The sequence below is a fragment of the Ctenopharyngodon idella genome, chromosome 15 (assembly GCF_019924925.1).
Source record: "Ctenopharyngodon idella isolate HZGC_01 chromosome 15, HZGC01, whole genome shotgun sequence".
NCBI classification, from domain to species: Eukaryota; Metazoa; Chordata; class Actinopteri; order Cypriniformes; family Xenocyprididae; genus Ctenopharyngodon; species Ctenopharyngodon idella.
The window spans coordinates 2,499,395-2,521,263 of NC_067234.1; the positions used below are offsets into that span (position 1 = coordinate 2,499,395).

Genomic DNA, 21,869 nt, shown 5'->3' on the forward strand with positions numbered 1-21,869 from the left:
AAGAGAGAGTGGGGTTGACTTGCGTTAATGCATTTCACACTGTGGCACTTTCTCATCCCGAATGTTGCCACAATTACCCAGAACCCAACTGATCTCATAACTTTACTCCATTTGCCAGCCTGGAGCACTGCCAGTGTACACTTAACTGTACCTGGCTTCCAAGATTTGATTGTTCAGCACTACCTTTCTCAAGAGTGCAGCATTCATGGAATGAAGTAGATACACGTTTCAGATATTTTGACATAACTCCACATGGATTTCAGGATATGCCCATTGACTAAACATTTATGAGGTTGCAGGTAAAAAAGTCCTTGGTCAATCTAGGTAAGTATGCTGCATGGAAAGCTGAAAATAGGTTTCAATAAAGAAAACAGGCTTTTATATCACTACTTAAATGAGGAAATTCATCCAGAAATGAAAATTCCATTGTCATTTTGCACGTCATTCCAACTGCTATGATTTTCTATCTTTTGTGGAACACAAACGAGACGTTAGGCAGAATGTCCAGGCTGCTCATTTGCATACAATGAAAGTGAATGAATACTGAGGCTGTCAAGTTCTAAAAATGAAAAAATCACCATAAAGTGGCACTTTGGTGCTATATTTCAAGTCTTCTGAAGCCACATGACAGTTTTGCATGAGGAAAATACAGAAATTTAGGTCATAATCTTTCCTCTCTGCTGTAGCTCTCAAATCTCATTCGCAACTGTGCACAAACTCAAACTCGCCAGTATAAAACACAAGCATCATTCGCTATGATGTGTCATGACTGAACTTTACATGGCACATTTGAATATTTATTTATTTATTTACAAAGTTTGGGGTCAGTAAGATGCATATCTTCATACTATCTTATATATATATATATATATATATATACAGTGCATTTGGAAAGTATTCACAGCGCTTCATTTTTTCCACATTTTGTTATGTTACAGCCTTATTCCAAAATAAGCACGAGCGTGAAGCTCAACATCTATAAAATGTATTGAAAATGCTAACTCTGCTCCGTGCCAGACACGCGAACCACCGCAGCGCACACACAGTCTGCTCCGGTCAAAAGACACGATAGCACAGAGCGGATAATATGCACGAGTCGGCGCATACCAGAAGATATATCGGACCCATTTGAATTCTGAACAGAATGCTGTATTTTAAAGCGATATTGAGGAGATTAGGAGGCGAAACGGTTAGAGATTAGAAGGAAACTGAGGCTTTACGGAGTTCAACGGCTCTGGCCATGCGTGATATAAACAAAATGCTATTGGCTATTTAAAAAGGGGAGGACATGCTCTATATGTCCCACCCTGCCTTCCTGTTTCAGTGGAAACTGAATAATGCGCGTTTCAAGGCACTTCAGTGGGCCTTTAAAAAAAGTAAAATATTTATTGAAGAACTTTTTTGTATGAAAATGTTCCCTAATGACATTAAAAGCAGGTAAACATGCTTAAAAGTCAATGGAGTCCAACAGAAAAGGCATGCTGGTGGTTCCTCATCTTTTAATAAAAAATATTTTTTTAATTAAACATAATCATGAATGAGATTTGGGAGAGATGGTGGAAAAGAGAAGCCTGGACCTTCTGCTAAACATCTCCTGCTGTGTTTCATGGGAGAAATGAAAACATACAGTTTTTGAATGACATGACGGTGGATAAAAGAAAGAATTTTAATTAGTGAGAGACAGTTCCTTTAAAATTGCTTGAATACCAAACTCAAGAATTCTCTTTTGTGAGAAAAACTTGAACTTGTTGGTTAAATAAAAAGTCTTTCTTAACAAACTCCTCCGACCACTGCTTCTTTTTCTCTATATACAGTATAAAATCATCATCTTAGGTAATGTATAATTCTAAACAGACAAATTCTCAAGGTCATACAACAAAGTGAAAGTGGTGAAGTGGATTCAACTGAACAAAAAATCTTTTTTAACTTCATTGTTCACACACAAACTTACAGGACTTCGGCATGCGTGTTTAAAAGCTTATCCTGTGAGCCTGACATTGTAAAAGAATCAGTTTCCGTCAGCTCCTCTCCATCTGAGAAAGAAAGAAAAAAAAAATGTTTTAGAGTCAGTAAGCTGCCTCAGGGTACTTCTTGCCAAGAGATGGTGTGACACAAACTTAGTAAATGAATCATGAAGACTCTTGGTTTGAGTTTACAGCCACTGCTTTGAAAGCTCCCGAAGAGAGGTTTCATCTTTTATCACCGTTGTGTATCTACAGTGTAATTGTCTCATAAGAGCCCCGCTTAATGGACGTAAGAAAGAGTGGGGCTCTTAAGCGATGGCGTACCTCTGAACATGGTGATTTCTGCTGGAGGTTTTGCATCAGGAGCGATGCAGGTCACTGTGTATTTGTCTCCTTCCACCCACGGCTCATCAGACTCCAGCTGGATGTACGGCTGTGAGGGTGGGACTTAGACAAGAGAGAGAATAAGGAGAAGGTGAGGAGAGATTAACCTGCAGGGGATTGTCACAATATATTATTTTATTGCAAGCTGTGAACTCATTTGGTGTCTGGTTGAAGAGATATTTCAGAGCTTTAAACACACACACACACACAAATACTAGAGTTTCTGAGTGAACTACTTTGGAAACAAAATTGGTTAAATGTCTTCACATGTAAGCTAAATTTGAAGGGTTTTGGCTACATAATGGAAAACTGGTTCATACAGAAAGTAAAAAAAAATGTTTTGTGTGAGGTGGGGGGTGGTATGTTTAACATTTATTTGTATGATTAATTATAAAAAGTAATGTGGTATGTGTGTGTATATATCTTTTATCAATCTTTAATTTTTTAACAGGTCTTCCGAACACTTCCGAGGAAAAAAAAAAAAAAACACGTTCAAACTCCCTTTCAGGAAAAATGAAAGTAGTGATGCCTAGTAAAGTTGACTCTGCACATTAAACCAGGATAGGAGAAAGTACTTATTCAGTGAAAACATCACATTCTTCATCTGTAAGGGTAGTATTAGCGTTTGCTTTACACCGTGTCCTGACCAAAGCAATAAAAGCTATTTCTTTCATGTTAAGGGCATTCACACTGACAGCACTTTAAAGAAACAAAGCGACCACAAGTCATTCATTTTCAATGAGAGCTGGTGATCTGAGGCAACATTAGTAAGAGACAAAGTTCATCTTCATGCAAATGCACACTGACAATGCAGCAAATGCCAGTGGGAGCACAAATAAGTTCTGAGTGGTTTTTAGCATGTGGCTACAGTATATGACTGTGAAGTTATTCTGGCCAAGTCTACCTTCAAGTCTTTATTCTCTCTAGATATGGCTTTAGTCCATCCTTCAGTGTAAATCTTACAGATTTATACCCGCTTTATCGTCTGCCAGGAAATAAAATTGTAAATCTGATTGCTTTGAAAAGTAATAGCATGCCGCTTCTTCAAGCCACACATTATTATCATTCATATCAGTATGTCCAGCTTATAGTCAACTAATGTAAAGTAAATGAGTCTCATGCAGTTTGCTCTATGCAAATTAATCAATTATTTGTTAGATTGAGTGCATGCATAAATAAATCATACAGGTAGTGTAGTCACTTATGCTTATCCACTTGTCCAACATAAAAAAAGCCATTGCGATAATTCATGGTTTATTTGTTTTGGCTATTTCAGTATTTTTTTACTGACTTGAATACTTAATTGCACAACTCAGATGGATAAGCTTCCCAGGTTCACTTAAAACAGACAATAAAAACAGAGCTATTGTTATTGACGAATGGATCCAATTTATCTTTATTCTTTAAAGAGGCCATATTATGCTCTTTTTGTCTTGATTTTGTTTATAGGTTCTGCTAGAATAGGCTTCTGTGCTTGAATGTTCAAAAAACACCTTATTTTTCACATATTTTACATTGCTGTAGCAACTCTCTTCCTAGTCTGTCTGTTAAACTCTGTTTAGTTCCTGTCTCTATGAAGCCCCTCCTTCTGAAAAGCTCAATGTGCTCTGATTGGTCAGCTGGAGCAATGTGTTGTGATTGGTCAGCCGCTTCAAATGGGTTTCAGAAATGTCATACCCCTTACACACGTTCCGACACGCTACTAAGGTAACTCAACCTTATAATTTTTTTTTTTTATGTGTATAAATGACGAATATTGTGGCGTGTACATTCCCAGAAGAAATCTCAAGACGTTTCAGGGAGTTTAGAAACAGTGCTTACTGATATAGAGATTAACTCCATTTGGAGTGACTTTATGCTTCGTAACTTTGCAGACCTATTTCATGCTCAAACAGCAACATTATACACACTAACAAACGTTGAAAAGCACAGGCACTCACAGAAAAAAAGAAAATGCTATTCACCGATCAGGCATAACATTATGACCACCTTCCTAATATTGTGTTAGTTTTGCTACCAAAACAGTCCTGACCCATCGAGGCATGGACTCCACTAGACCTCTGAAGGTGTGCTGTGGTATATGGCACCAAGACGTTAGCAGCAGAAGTCCTGTAAGTTGCGAGGTGGGGCCTCCATGGATCGGACTTCATCCCACAGATGCTCGATTGGATTGAGATCTGGGGAATTTGGAAGCCAAGTCAACACCTCAAACTCATTGTTGTGCTCCTCAAACCATTCCTGAACCATTTTTGCTTTGTGGCAGGGCGCATTATCCTTCTGAAAGAGACCACAGTCACCGGGATACCTTTTCTATGAAAGGATGTACATGGTCTGCAACAATGCTTAGGTAGGTGGTACGTGTCAAAGTAACATCCACATGGATGGCAGGACCCAAGGTTTATCAGTAGAACATTGACCAAAGCATCACACTGCCTCCGCCGGCTTGCCTTCTTCCCATAGTGCATCCTGGTGCCATGCGCTCCCCAGGTAAGCAACGCACACACACCCGGCTATCCACGTGATGTAAAAGAAAATGTGATTCATCAGACCAGGCCACCTTCTTCTATTGCTCCGTGGTCCAGTTCTGATGCTCATGTGCCCACTGCTGGTGCTTTCGACGGTGGACAGGGGTCAGCATGGGCACCCTGACTGGACTACGCAACAAACTGCGATGCACTGTGTATTTTGACACCTTTCTATCAGAACCAGCATTAACTTCTTGAGCAATTTGAGCTACCATAGCTCGTCTGTTGGATCGGACCACACGGGCCAGCCTTCGCTCCCCACGTGCATCAATGAGCCTTGGCCGCCCATGACCCTGTCGCCGGTTCACCACTGTTCCTTCCTTGGACCACTTTTTCCGAAAAACTAACACTAAGTCAAATGAACTATTCAGTCCCTTATGGAAAGAAAATGTATTTCCCTATATATGAATGATCAATATATTACATGATTTAACAGTATATTTAAAAATATACAGGAAAATATATTGCATAAATATATTACAATATATTGAATAATACATAAGGAATTGCAGCTTTTCATATATTGAAAAATATGTGATATTATATTTACTAATATATCATAATGCATGTAATTTTATATTTAGTAATATACTTCACAATATATAGATTTATATGTGATACTGCATGCATAATATATTGCATATATAAACATATATGGTAAAATATATTATGTAACACATTTCTTATATTTTATAATTATTTACATTTTAAATGTTTCAAGTTAGTTAACAAAAGCACACCTGCATGTACTAAAGTTTCTACCAAAGAGACTATCACTGTGCTATAATGTGCACTGCCGTTACTTTTTAAATAAAGTTATTATAGTCTTAATGGTGTTCAGCCAATCATAAAAATGACCACAGGCTTTACTCTTCAGCACAATGGTGACCCCAAAAATTCACACATACCAGAAAACCTTTTAAATTCCAAAATAATACAACATTAAACACTAATAGATAGGTGCATTTGTCATCGCGGGGGGTGGGGTATGGAGTTTGGACACCTACTGGCACAAACATAAATTGGCGTTTATGCATAATAGTTCCTCTTTAATGCTTTGGAACAAAGAGTGAAACAAATCTTACTTAGGGCCTCACAAACCCCTGCACATGATTATTTAAGATCTCAACGAAGGGCCTCGCAGTGTTTCGTGGTTGTTTTCTATCAGAGCACTTTCACTTTCAGTGGCCTCAGCACGACACTGCAGAAGCACACCATCTCATTATCAATTGAAACGCCTGTGTGAATCACAGACGGATGATGAAGCACGGCCCCTGCGCTGTCGACAAGCCTGTGGAAGTGCACTAAATGCTAATCTAGCATAGCGCTCTGCTTATAGAAAAAAAGAGCAGCAGCAACAGTGCTGCAAATCACCTCCAGCAGAAGAGACGCGCACGCCGCCGATCAAAGCGCTCCCTCTTACCTCTCTGCTGTGCAACTTTCCCCGCATCGCTCGGGGCTACAGAGTGCTTCTCGCCGCTTTTGACGAGAGGGAGTGAAAATCAGTTTTTGTGCTCTGTTCAAACGAATCGAACTCAAATGTGGCACTGTCCAAGTTTACCCGAGTTGCACAGTTTATCCCACTGTGAGCTTGATATTGGATGTAAAAGTGTGAAACAGGATCATTTTTGGTTGTACAATGTGTAAGGAATATCTTAAAATACAGCTTATGAACTTAAGGCTGTTCACACAGAAAGTGCTTCACGATTAAAAAAAACCTAGACAGTGCAAAACTGCAGGTCTTGTGTTTTTAAAGGCTGACTTTTTAAAAAAATGCACAACGTATTCTGACACAACAGTTAAAAAACACCACAGACCAAAAGCAAGAACACGTTCCGTGTGAATGGCCCCTGAAACTCTTAAAGGGATAGTTCACCCAAAAATGAAAATTATCCCATGATTTACTCACCCTCAAACCATCCTACGTGTATATGACTGTCTTCTTTCAGACGGACACAATCGGAGATGTATATCCTTGCTCCTCAAAGCTTTATTCGGTTGTTAAGTCTGACGTCACGCTGCAGCGCTTCCGGGTCCAAACGCTCTATCTCATACCACAAGAAAACAACAAATGGTGCTAATATACACACACGATGTGGTGTAATACTTCCAAAAAATTATAATCATAACCTTTATCTCCATACCAAAATCCCAGATGGCCAGACAGTGATTCATCTTTTATAAATCGTTAAAATATTAATGTCTGTGACGCTGTGAGCACGGAGACTGTTGTGTAGACTGTATTTTTAAATGTTTAACTTTAAAATGTTAAATGTTTAATATGAATAAATAGCGCTCATAAATGGCCGTGGTAGTGAACAGGGGGCATGTTTTGAAGCCACCCCCCCCCCCCCCCCCAAAAATGCATCCATCCATCATACATACAATCCATACGGCTCCAGGGGGTTAATAAAGGCCTTTTGATGCAAAGCAATGGGTTTTTGTAAGAAAAATATCCATATTTAAAACTTTATAAACTATAATAACTAGTTTCCGACAGATGACCGTACGCATACTGCGCAAGTTGACTTCTGCGTCAAATGAGTAACCCACTGACGCAATGTGTGATGCAGGATGTAGGAGTAGCGTAAGCTTAGACGCCTCTAGTGGTTTAAAAAAATAGGGCTGGGCGACAAACTGAAACTCCTCTTCTCTTATATCAAAATCGTTCGATATTTCTCTTTAAAATTTCTCATTTTAGACTTCTAATTCATGACCGGTGTTTTGTTTTGCTCTATCCTCTGAGCTTCTGCATTCGTCATTACGTCGGGTCAGGGGTTACTCTTCAGATGCAAATCAATGTGTACGGCCATCTGCCGGAAGCTAGATGTTATAGTTATGTAAGTTTTATATATGGATGTTTTTCTCACAAAAACTCATTGCTTCACTTCAGAAGGCCTTTATTAACCCCTTGGAGCCGAATGGATTATATTTATGACGGATGGATGCATTTTTTGGGGGGCCTTCAAAACATGCCCCCATTCACTACCATTATAAAGCTTCGGAGAGCCAGGACATTTTTTAATATATCGCTGTGTTTGTCTGAAAGAAGATAGCCATATAGACCTTATAGCCATATAGAGCTTGAGGGTGAGTAAATTTCTTTTTTTGGGTGAACTATCCCTTTAACTGACAACATTCTACATAAAAGCCTGAACAGTAACAGCTTTTATATATATATATATATATATATATATATATATTCTTATTTTATTTATTTTTTTATTTTTTTAAAGTTATATTTATGGGCTTTTTGTGCCTTTATTCAGATAGGACAGTAGAGAGCAGACAGGAAAGCATTGGGCAGAGAGAGGGGTAGGGATCGGAAAAGGACCTCGAGAAAGGAATCAAACTCAGGTCGCCGTGAACGCATTTGCGCCATGTGTCGGCGCACTAACCACTAGGCTATCGGCGCCAACATATTCTTATTTTTAAAATAAACAAACAGACAAATATATAATATGGTATGATATAATAATAATTAAAATGAAAAATATTAGTTATTATTAAGATATTTAATAAATAACTTCCAAAATATCATTAATTCAAATAAATACATAAATAACACAAATAAATTTGACTTCTAAGTCACCGACAACAAGATAATATGTGATATTTACTATGTGAACTACGTTCATTTTCTGGCTTCCTTTAAAGCACAAGATGCTCTGTGGAATATTCTCAAATTATGCTGGATGACATGATATGATCATCAGTTGTTGTTTTTTTTCTTCCCTCAGAGCAAGCTCACATACCCAAAACAATATAAAATCCTTAATTTCACTCTGGAAAAAAAAAACAAAAAAAAAAACAAAACAAAAAAACAAGCAAATAAACCAAAGAAATACCTAGTGAGTACTGGCACATAGTAATTAGAACCTCTGTGTTGTTCTTCATGCAGCCAGTTGCTCCCCTGGAGTTTCTAGGCACTAGGGGGCGTTATTGCTGTGTGCAGCTCAGCAGTGAAGAGTGAGGGGCTTCACACCGAGACATATGGGGCAAGGCTTGGGCTTCAAACTGATTTAAAGGAAGCAATTGGAGCTGTGTGGACACTGATGGGTGAGGAGAGCACTGCAGAGGAGCCCGCTTAGATAATGAGATGCATTTGTTTTCCCTTCTCTTCTGCTCTCCCTCTCTTTTTAACTGCTCACAATTTCCTATCACTGTCTCGCTTTCTCACCCTCACGCCATCGCCCCCTCGCTCTATCTTTCTCATTCTCTGCAGATGAAGCCAGGCTCATCACTTGTTGTGCTAGAGAAGACATTGTTCAGGCACATAGATTTCCCAGTAAAGACTGATGGTGTGCTCACAGACCAGGCAAGCAGGTAGAGTGTTTTTCTCACTCCGCCTCGATGCATGTCTTTCACTTCATCCCTCATTCTCGCTCGCTGAACTTTTGGCTCAGTGCTCGAAAGCAAAGCTAAAAAAAAAACAAAAGGTGCTTCAAAACAACAACAGCAATGCCAAGGTAGCATGTAAAAACAATGGTGTTTCATCACAGTGATGTCAAGTCATATACTACTTTTCTTGAACTAACCTACTGGTACTAAACTATTTTACCCTTCTCAGTCACATAACACAACTATAGAGAATATTAATATAGCACAAGGTCATTCCAAACAGGTTAAATACATTCCAATACTATTTCAAGTATTGCCAGGTATTAGTGTTATGATATCAACATATTTATACTATATTGTTTCTTTTTTAATGATATTAAATATTGTTCATGTATTAATCACTTTTTTATTGTGAACAGCTTGTAACGAAACTTAAAAAGAAAGAGAGACCTTTCCCGACTTCCTAGGTTGTCAATGAAAGTCTGTAGACTGGTTTTTATGTGAAAGACTCGGGACGTTTACGTGGGCTCCTGAGAGCCTCTCTTCCGTTCTATGACACATGAAATGAATGCTTATACGATGTTCAGGATAGCGCTGAAAGAGCCCTTCTATACTGTAATGTCAATGTGTCATGCAAAAAAAAGGGGATTTATTCAAACTATAGTCTCACATAGTCAGTCTCAAATATACTTTATAATCAAACTATCATAACAGTGTAATTTTAATACAACCATACTAATAAGTAAAAATGACTTTACATTAGATTTACAAATAAGAGTGTTGAACTTTTTTCTCCTGTATCCTATTCTTCTTTAACTCCTTGGGGTCATCATTCAAAACTGTAAAATGTCTTCTTTTATTTGTCTACACTCACGGTAAAAACAAAATGCTGCGCTTTTTGCTAAATAAAGAAAACTAACATGATGCGCGATCTGCTATCTCTCTCTGAATGAAGTCCATTCTGATACTCCTCAGAAAATGAACTAACTTAGAGAATACTAATCACACAAACATGAGAAATATGTCCAAAGAAACAATGAAATGTCAGGATTTAAATAATGTAAGTCAAATAAAATAAAACAAATACTCTCTGTTTATGTAATCTGTTTGAAAAGAGAGAGATGTCAGTCGTTCGCGAGTCACCTCAATATCCGCTAATGCGGCCATGCCCACAGAGAGCATGCAGCATTCAAACGCAAATCCTGAGGTGATCCATGCGATAGAGTCAACGCCCACATCAACTCAAAAAAACAAAAAAAGCATTAATATGTTTAAAAGTAACTGAAAAAAGCACAAATGTCAGGACATGTCAAAACTTCTCCAGGGCCACAAAATACCCTCATACCCCAGAGGCTTAAATCATTAAAGGTCAGCAGCAAAGACATGGGTTAATAAAATGAGATTAAATACATAATGTATATTTGTATAATTTAATATAGTTAATTATTACAGGTTTGCGTAAAAACTGTTTTTTATTCATTTTGAGGAATACTGACTCTGTTTTCGTGCAAGTGAGATGAGTAAATGCATGTTCACATTTAGTCTAGAACTACAATAACCATCATGTTCACGAATTCGCCTGCCCATTCTGTCTTAATGGTTAATGGTAAACAAACTTAGCTTGCTGTCCTCGAAGGAGGCTCGAACCCAAGGCTTAGCTCGAGCTCTGAGCTAAACCCCCCTATAATAGTACTGCGCAGAGGAAGAATAAGAGAAATAGAGGAGGAGATGGGGAGGAGGAGGGATGCTGGAAGAATTGTCGCTGGGATGACGCAGTGACTGCTGCTTATATACACTCGTAATGATGATTGACAGGACTGAATGTTTAGGCTCCTCCCGAACCTACGTTTGGAACTACATTTCACACAACACCTCTGTGCTTTATTTCTCTCAACATCAGGACAGGTCAGTCAATAAACGTGAAAAAGTAACTTTTGTTACTTATTTGAAAAAGTAATTGGATATTTTGTTGTAAATTGAAAAATGTGTTACTTTAGTTACTTGAAAAAGTAATCTGATTACGTAACTCAAGTTGTAATGCGTTACACCCAACGCTGGTTACGTGCGCACAAGTGCGCGCACAAGCAACAAGTTGCTGGCTGCAGTTCAATTAACGTCCAACGATGTCGCTAATAACGGGTTTCTGAATTCTACATATAGCCTATCAAAAAATCAAGTTGTAGTTATTACTGTCAGTTCTAATATATTCATTCATCTGTTGTAAAACTTAACTGACGTCCTGTTGTAAAACTTAAATGACTAGGCCTCTCAGCCTGTGTTTAGAAACAACAAGGGGTGCTATGATTGGAACGAGGGGTCTCTAGCCCCTGGTCATTTGAACTCCCTCCGGTTACCTCATTCTTTCTCCTTTTACTTTCTGCTGCAGTCGAGCTGCGGTAGAAAGCAGGTGTGTGTGTTCAGCAGTCTGTTCTTTGAGACCGGAGAGAAGGGATGATGAGAGAGGGTGTGTGCGTGTGTGTGTGTGTATGGGGAATGTGTAGAGGTGTGTCTGTAAGTATGTGTGGGGAGTTTTATGTCTGTGTTACTGGCAGCAATGGGAGCCAGAGCATGACAGACAATGGTTAGTCAGGCAAAGATTATGACCTCAGAGAAGCCCACCTGAGTCGCCCACCATACTTTCTGCGACCTCTCCTCCCTAGACAAATGCACGCTCACATGCGCAGAACAAATACAAACCCAGACATGCACGCACACACACACATTTGTATGCAGAAGTACATAAAAATGAACACACTCACACAATACGAGTGCTCAGGCATAGAAACATTGAGCAGTGAAATTTGATTCATTAGACAAATGTAGACGGATGGACCGAAATGGAAGATAAGAGGCTCATTAGCACAGACAGATGAACATACCCCTTTGGTTTTTCTCTCACATACTCATCAATAAACATAAACATGCAAATGTTTTTCTCAAAACCGATTCACACATGCAAAAGCCAAATGAATGAAAAGATAGTCAAAAGGCAACAATTTTATCACAGATGCTCGTTTTCAAGCTCTCTTGTGCACAAATAGACACATTTCCTGGTGAAATAAACCAAAACGGCTCCCTCTCACATGGACTTCCAGTTCAGTCACACATTATATGTGTAAATGAATGTTGATGCGGTTTTGTTATCGAGATGAAGCCGCGACAGTGATGTTTACTTTAAGGTGCACTCAGTAATTGTTCCCTCATTAAAAAGTTTCACACCATAAAGAAATGAAAAAAGGGAATAAATTATGCACAGTGACATGAGATGACGACTCCAGAAATATAAAAGCGGTTTTACACACAGACATGTCGAGATCACATGACCAGCCAAACCCTTGAATTTGTACTGAATTGAGGAATTGACTAATTTTTAACCCAAACTTTTAGGAAACAAACTTGTTGAGACACATTTTTAGTTTTGTCTATCTAATGGACAGACGGACGGACAGAAATGCATTTGACTGGATTGCTTTCATAGTGGAAATGCTCATGTGGTTGAATGTGTTCGAACAGCCACTAAAGACCTCATACTGACCTAACATTATGGGAAGAGCGCTACCCAGACGGATTTAAACTTTGAAGACCCAAGTTTGGTTAGAAGTCAAAAAATGGACCAAGCACAATGTTCTCTCACCATTCCTGATTTCTAACATGTTCACCGTGTTCTTGCGGCTGTCAGAGCGGAAACGAAAGCTGCTGCTCTCCGTGTTTTTCCATCATCTCGGGGCGCATTCTTATATAAATTGCGCAAGCTTATTTTGTCCATAAGATTGAAAGAAGCCCATACATTTACCCGCCCATAGACCCTTCCCTCGAAGAAATCAGGACAGAAGTAGTTGAAAGTCGACAAAAGAGACAGATTAAAATACCAGGAGTAAATGGGTATGTGTCTCACTCATCTACTTGTGATAAGATCGACCAAAACGCATCTTAATCCCAGGTGGAAACTCTCCAATCCAGAAGGGGGCGCGCACGGTAATGTATTTGTAGCCTAACCACTTTTAACCAGCATCAAGCTCTGTGTTTTGTTACTTTCAATAAGAAACAAAGTGTCATCTTTTAAATTCTGTCCATTTTATTATGAAATTCAAACGATACATGCCGTTTTGATGCTTTTTCATGTGGCGTAACAGATCAGTTCGCCTCAGTTTCAAGCTCCAGTGTGGAGCGCGATATCCTTCCTCTTCACTACTAGTTACAGAATGAACATGAATGAGCATCTGAAGGTATGTTGAAATATACAGTACAACTGAAGGTATGTTGAAATATACAGTACAACTTACTGAAACATACCATATCTAGTGTAATCGCTCAATCAGTGTTTCAACCGCAGGAAGACATCAATAAAACAACTTGTAAACAATGTCACGTAGTATAACATTTACCTCAGAAATGCCATTCAGTGTCCACAGCTTGTTAGTTCGCTAGTGAAATGAACTATTTCACTACATATATGCACTATCCTATTATTAGCCTATATATTAATTATATTTACTTAACCTGTTAGCGATGTCTTAATTATTTAATGTATGTTTAAATAAATGTATTATGACAGTCACTGTGCAAATTATATTTCAACAACGAATTGGAGAAACATCATTTTACAATTAGATATACAAGTTATTGCAAAAACTGCCTTATGTCCTTTTTTTATAATTATTATTTGAGTGTTGACTATTATCTCTAAAAATAAATAGCTAAATTTAATAGTTTGGGCTCTGTTTTTAATTGTAACCTTTAATATTACAGAAATGTGCAAGTAAGGGCTCCCTATATAGTTTACAGCATTAGCAGAGATAATTTTTTTTTATCCTTAACAAAATTTTAATTATAATTGAACAAATTTAAAGACAGAGACACAATTTGTTCAGTAAACCACTGTTTAATAATAATAAAAAACGAACCCATACCGAACCGTGTCTTCAAAACCGAGGTATGTACCAAACCGTCATTTTTGTGTACCGTTACACCCCTAATAGATAGATAGATAGATAGATAGATAGAGCGATAGATTGATAGATTGATAGATAGATTGATTGACTGATTGATTGATTGATTGATTGATTGATTGCCAGATTTTTCCATGGAATGACATGGACTGATGGTTCACAATAAGACCAGGAACATGTATTAAGAAAGTAAACAGTGTCAACGATGATGTCAGGTTCACCTAGTCAGAGAAACAGTATTTGTCTGTATCTGAATAGAGATGAACTCCTACATAGGCAGGTAAGTTGAGGCAGATGGAGGGTCATTCATCAAAACCCAACACTGCCTTAAATTGAAGATCGTCTATTCTAATAGTCATGTGTATACACACACACACACACACACACACACACACACACACACACACACACACACACATCAGAGCCTTGTTAGACCACATGAGCAAACACAGTCTGTTAACAAGCTTTGACCAGACATGCCTCAAAAGGCTTGAATACACTCATCCACAAACACACACATACACACGGTTACACTGGGCTCAGGTGTGAGCTTTGAAGCTAAGAGCCATTGAAGCAGTCCCATTTCTCCTCCTCTGCTCTCTCTCTTTCATTCCCTCTCTCATTTCATCTCATCTTCTCGTCTTCATACCACTGATCTTTCCACCTCTTCCTTCGCTCTGCACTTCTCTCTCATCTCCTCCCATCTCGTTCCTGTCTGAAGAGTGCAGCAGGTGCATCTGAGGCAACAGAGATAACAGCAATTTCTCCCGCTCTCTGTCTTTCCTGCTCTTACATTCTTCATTTTTAGCCCGCCGCATATGACAATAAACACTTTCAACACTCAACCGAACAAGTCTTGATTTGTGTAAATCAAACCGACATATGATAAACAAAATAGTGTCCGAACCAGTTACCAACCTTAATCTAGAGACTCAAATCCACTTCCCTACATGACACACAGTCCCAATAGACGCTAGTGCTCTCACACTATCTATATACAGCATTTTCCAGAGGAAATTGGCAGAATTCTTGCTGTTTAAATTCAGTGCTAGGTGAGGGTACTCCTAAACACAACTCTGAATGATTTCAATGATATTTTATCTCAAGACACAATAGTAACGATGATATTCAATGTCACTGATGTCAAACAGCATCTTGATTTGTGATTGAACATCACATTCATTCATTTATTTATCATTTAAAATCAATTTTATTATATTATTTAAACATCTAAATAAAATACATGTAATAATAGTATTAAATAAATTATTATATTATATTATATTATATTATATTAAGGTCTATTCACAACTAAAATATTTAATGGCTAACTTCAACTGTTAAGCCATGTTTGTTTGTTCTCTTTAAATAGTTAACTGTCTACATTTATTAATAATATATTATAAAATGGTTAGTTCCTGTCCTTGATTCTGATTGGTCAATAGCTGTGTTTTATTCACAATAAAACACGGCTATGACCGTTTCACCCAACGGTTCTGTGTATCACTACACAGCACCCTTAGCAACCACTCTTAGCAACGTAAACTGTATGTTCTCAATTGATATTGTTCATTGAAGATTACTGTATTATGTAGAAGAGTATTGTGAGAAAGAGATCGAGTGAGCGAGTTTATTACCTGCATTTAGATTTAGCATTTTCCTTCAGGTCAGTCCTATGTTGATAATAAAAAATCTGTTTAAATGTCCGATGTATTATCTTGTCCTTTTAACAGTTAAGGGGTTTTCCCGTGACTGACAGCGCTAGTCAAAGCATTTGTCAGTGGCATCTTGTTCCGTGTTCACAACAATTCAGTCTTTTCAATGTAAAAGTCTTCGCTACTGACTGACACGCTCATAAAGACAGTCTTTGCCGCCATCTAATGGCGTAATAATGTAACTTCTGTTGCTGTTCACGGTCAGGGACTATTTTTTCCGGTGGAAGGAGGGCTTTTAGTGAAAGTTTACTTCATGAAAGTTGCATTGATACATATTTTTGGCTTTAATATTTGTATTGTGTGGTAACCGTTTTATGAAAGCAATAAGGTACTCGAGGCTAGTGCTGTATCGTGAATAACTCCGCTTTGCGTTGTGCCTAACAACGCCCTTCAACAGCGACTTATTCACAATACAGCACAGCCTCAAGTACCTTATTGCTTACATATAATATAATATAATATAATATTCACAAGTAAAATATTAGCTTTCAAGTTCTGTTTCCAGAGTTGCTACTCTCAAAGTATATAGCAGCAGGAAAGATCTAACCACTAGCATTCATCTCAATAGCAGTTTGGCATACTACCATCTTTCCTCATAGGCACTAAGATTTAGAAACTTTATTATTTTTTTTTTAGCCAATCATCTGATCTGAGAATTCCACATGACTAATCACTATGGAGCTGCAAAGAAAAAAAAACATAATCAGCCAACCATAGAGCCTCTTTAAAGTTTCATCATTTTTGGAGGTAGCTGTGCTGAACATAGTTTTGCATTTTATTTAGTCTGAGGCTATGCAGAGAAGCAAAAACACCTCCGGGCTGGAGCACTAGGACTTGCAGTTAACTTAATGTGAGTGACAATCACGTATATGTGGCACAATTCATGACTCAGATACTGAATGTGGGAGGCAAAGAGATGCCTGAAGAAAACCAAGATCATGGCGACTAAGCAGTGACTCTCATCACGAATGAGATTCCAGCTGCCTGAGAGAGCGGTGTGTCACGATATTGCTGGACATTCCATGTCATATCCGAAAGATCAGAAATAAAGCCAAATTACTTAAAGTTCTTGCATCTTTCCTCAGAATCCATCCATCCATCCATCCACTTATCTAATCAGAGAAACTTGGATTATGAATATATGGAGAGTTTCTGATTTGCAAACACAACGTACCCTTTTAGTCAACAGCATTCTCAAAATAGCTACAGAAAGAGGTAAACCAATTCTTCTATAAAAATATAACCAGTGTTGAGGAAAGTTCATTTTAAAAGTAATGCATTACAATATTGCATTACTCCCTAAAAAAGTAACTAATCGTGTTACTTAGTAACTTTTTATGGAAAGTATACATTACATTACTTTTGCAACATTACTTTTTAGGGCCTAAATATAACACTCGCCAAGTGCCAAATGTGAGTAGAAATCGGCGTTGACAAGTATATCTGAGTTGCTTGTCAGCTGGCTGGTAACATTTTTATGAATTCCAATAATGCATGAATGTGTACGACACTCAGGACAGTTGACAGGCCAGCGCTGCATCATCATGAAAGTTTAAGTCTTGACAGTTTAACCCTTAAATGCATACCTCAGGTCTTTATTGACCCCGGGACGTCATTCACTACCCACCTCCTCATTCATTTTTCAAAGTTAGACATCAACTTTCTTAGTATTCCTCAATCAATTCATTATAAAGAATAGCTATAACAAGGAAAAAAAATCATAAAATTATAAAAGAATGCATATTTTCCCATTCATTTTTTGTAAAAATTGTATAGGGTCGCTAACGACCCGAGGTGTGTATCAGCGTACGTATTTTTTTCTGCACAACAATAATAGAATGTTTGATGATGGAATAAGCGCAATTCACCTTTATTCCACAAGGTGGCAATGTCTGATACACATTGATGAAGTGACGTTTCATTCAGGCAGAAAATTAAAGAATAGGCAAAACATGAAATGGCTCAGCGATTTCCTGCAGAGCAAGTACTGAACGCAATCAAATATGAGTGTCACTGTCACTTGATGCTATAAGCGAACAAAATACTGATTTTAAAATGATAGTTTTGAGAATATGTTTGAGATCGCGAATGGGCTCATATTCACGATAAAACATCTGCTCAAAATGAACCCTTCCAAGCTCCAAAAGGTAACAAAATATGCTTTATTTTATTCTTCTGTAATGGTTATTCTAATATTAGATGAGTTTTATATTATCACGACAGCTGGAGATCCATTCAAGTTAGATATCCGGGTCGCTAAAGACCCGGATATGTAAGAATGGTTGGCAAAACATTCATGCATTTAAGGGTTAAATATTCAAGCGCAAGAAGACACGAAAAGGAGCTCATTTCGTTACTGTGTGGAACGTTTTGTGTACGAATGCCACGTCAGACAGCGCGCGAATACTAAACTTAGCTCTCTTTCACGTCTTCTTGCACTTGAGCGGACAAATTCACACAAAATTATGTCAAAAAATAGCAAGTATCCTAGTAAACATAGTCGGCTATGTCTTAAGTGAACGTAAACATTTGAGAAAGTAAACGCATGTCTAGCAGCATAATATTTCTGTTGCTGTCTGTGTTTTTAATGTTAATTAAAAAGAAAAAATCACTCACTGCTCTTTACTGAATAACTCTGAATAACTTTCATAGCTTTCATAAGGATTACTTAGTGTGAAGTGTGAAGACAATGCATTTGCTTACTTCATTAAATTTCTGTACTCGCGTTGCTTGTAATGCGTCACCTCCAACACTGGATATAACTGATTATTTAATAAGTTGCCCACTTTACAGAATACATTTTGAACAAAAATGTCCAACTTTTATTAAAATGTTACTGTATATCTGACTTATATAATGTTCATAATGTTAAATACAATCACACAAAACAAGTGCACCAATAAATGTCACATTTTTGAAAGGTTTAACTACATAAACCTGTTTTCATCTAAACAAATAAAAGATAACTGCATGTGAAATACTGTTTAAACAATAAATAGTCACATTGTGAAATATAAGGTTACAATTAAAAGAAACAAAGTTGCAACTATGAGAATTAAAGTCACTATTGTGATATAAAGTGGTATTTTTAACTCTGAAATGCTGACAATGGTTTGCTAGAGTGGCTAGGCAGGATCAAAGGAGAAAAAGGACATGACCACGTTATTGTTCAGGATTATAAGGTGCTACTTGAAGTGACAGCCATGGTTATCTTCTTTCTATGTGCGACAAAGAAGAAAACAAACACAAGTCTTGAGAAAGCTTCACAGCAGTGCCTGTGGAGATAGCTATTGACGCGGCTGTGGCCACGCGCTTAGCTTCTAGCAAGCCAAGGGTGATTCATCTTGAATTAGTCCATTATAAAACATATCACATGGACATAGGGAATCCAATTAAGACCCTGCCTCATCTTTTAGTCTCTCGCTCTGTCTTTCTCTCTTTTTTCCTCCACCTCACCACTCCTCTCTGTAAAGACATTATGCCATTTGGATTGGATTTACTGAGGTAGATTAGAAGCAGACACAGCAAAAATCCAGCCCGAATGGGTGCAATGGTGAGGTAATGGATGGGAAAATACTGCTGCCTTCAGCACTCGCATTTGCAAACGTCCATTTCAAAACATCATATAAACAAAAATTAGCCTATAATATTTCAGTTATATATGGAAACACTAAACAAAAAGTAAAACGGAGTGATGTATGTTTCACATAAGCAGAAAAGCTGGCTCAAATAAATCGTGTAATTAAATAAATTAAATGAAATGCCAATTAATAATCCCTAATGTGAATACAGTTAAAGTTAGTAAAATAAAACATTAGCCTACATTATTGTGGCAGATAAGTAAAACAACAAAATAGACATTACAAAAAGTGCATTTCAATAGTCAACTGAAGAGTCAACGTATTGTTTGTTTTACAACCCGAATTCCGGGAATGTTGGGATGTTTTTTAAATTTGAATAAAATGAAAACTAAAAGACTTTCAAATCACATGAGCCAATATTTTATTCACAATAGAACATAGATAACATAACAAATGTTTAAACTGAGAAATGCAATTTTATGCACAAAATGAGCTGATTTCAAACTTGATGCCTGCTACAGGTCTTAAAATAGTTGGGATAGGGGCATGTTTACCATGGTGTAGCATCTCCTCTTCTTTTCAAAACAGTTTGAAGACGTCTGGACATCGAGGTTATGAGTTTCTGGAGTTCTGCTGAAGAAATCTTTGATGTATTTTTCGTTTAATGATGTGCCAAATGTTCTCTATAGGTGAAAGATCTGGACTGCAGGCAGGCACCCGGACTCTTCTACAACGAAGCCATGCTGTTGTGATAGCTGCAGTATGTGGTTTTGCTTTGTCCTGCTGAAGTACACAAGGCCTTCCCTGAAATAGACGTCGTCTGGAGGGGCAGATGTGGCTCTAAAACCTTTATATACCTTTCAGCATTCATAGCACCTTCCAAAACATGCAAGCCGCTGGCTTTTGAACTGAACGCTGATAACACAGTGGAAAGTCTCTCTCCTCTTTAGCCCGGAGGATACGGTGTCCGTGATTTCCAACAGGAATGTCAAATTTGGGCTCATCTGACCATAGAACACTTTTCCACTTTGAAACAGTCCATTTTAAATGAGCCTTGGCCCACAGGACACAACGCCGCTTCTGGACCATGTTCACATATGGCTTCCTTTTTGCATGATAGAGCTTTAGTTGGCATCTGCAGATGGCACGGCGGATTGTGTTTACCGATGGTGGTTTCTGGAAGTATTCCTGGGCCCATTCAGTAATGTCACTGACACAATCATGCCGATGAGTGATGCAGTGTCATCTGAGGGCCCGAAGACCACGGGCATCCAATAAAGGTCTTCGGCCTTGTCCCTTACGCACAGAGATTTTTCCAGTTTCTCTGAATCTTTTGATGATGTTATGCACTGTAGATGATGAGATTTGCAAAGCCTTTGCAATTTGACATTGAGGAACATTGTTTTTAAGTATTCCACAATCTTTTTATGCACTCTTTCACAGATTGGAGAGCCTCTGCCTATCTTTACTTATGAGAGATTCTGCATCTCTAAGACATCCCTTTTATAGCTGATCATGTTACAGACCTGATATCAATTAACTTAATTGGTTGCTAGATGTTCTCCCAGCTGAATTTTTTCAAAATTTCTTGCTTTTTCAGCCATTTGTTGCCCCCGTGCCAACTTTTTTGAGACCTGTAGGAGGCATCAAATTTGAAATGAGCTCATTTAGTGGATAAAATTGTAAAATTTCTCTGTTTAAACATTTGTTATGTTATCTATGTTCTATTGTGAATAAAATATTGGCTCATGTGATTGGAAAGTCTTTTATTTTTCATTTTATTCAAATTTAAAAACATCCCAACATTTCCGGAATTCGGGTTGTATTTCTAAATAAAAAAATTACCCTTAGCATTCCTGTAAAATTTGCCTAAAACGCCTAAAAAAGGCATACCCAAAGTAAATTGCATGCTGTTCTTGAACCACTTGGAGTATTTGCATGGTTTTGGTCTCTTTTGAAAGGTATGTGTACCACGGGCAGTACAGTGGAACGCTAACAGGTTAAATTATCATCAAACATATTGACTCTTTCCAGCATACTTGCAAAAAACAGACCTGACTCACAGAATTTTTTATACTGCATTTTAAAACATTGTATATAATATATAATTTGCAATTTTATAATATATGACTGATTAGATATATTATACAAATAATTAAATATAATTATGAAATTATATAAATTGAATTATATATAAAAAAAAAGAATTATAAGGTTTTAATAATTAATGATTTTATAATCATATTTGGAAATCGTATATGGGAAATTAAGTACAAAAGGCATGACTGAGTATTTTTTTTATATATTTTTAGATTTTTTTTATATATTTAAAAATATTATTATTAATATTAAGAATTATATCATCTTATACATTTATACATATAATTATTTTAAAAAATGCAATAAAAAT

General features: G+C 37.5%; 1 protein-coding gene across 3 annotated transcripts in view; it reads right to left on the reverse strand.

Annotated features, from left to right (window-relative positions):
• The window catches only part of nphs1 (NPHS1 adhesion molecule, nephrin), a 148,171-nt gene that overhangs the window by 98,680 nt on the left and 27,622 nt on the right, over window positions 1-21,869 (reverse strand). For all 3 annotated transcript variants that reach the window (XM_051862610.1, XM_051862609.1, XM_051862608.1), the window contains exons 6-7: window positions 2,289-2,411; window positions 1,952-2,033 (exon numbers count right to left, since the gene is read on the reverse strand). In XM_051862610.1, coding sequence (XP_051718570.1) covers window positions 1,952-2,033; window positions 2,289-2,411 — 205 coding nt within the window. The remainder of the gene's footprint in view (window positions 1-1,951; window positions 2,034-2,288; window positions 2,412-21,869) is intronic.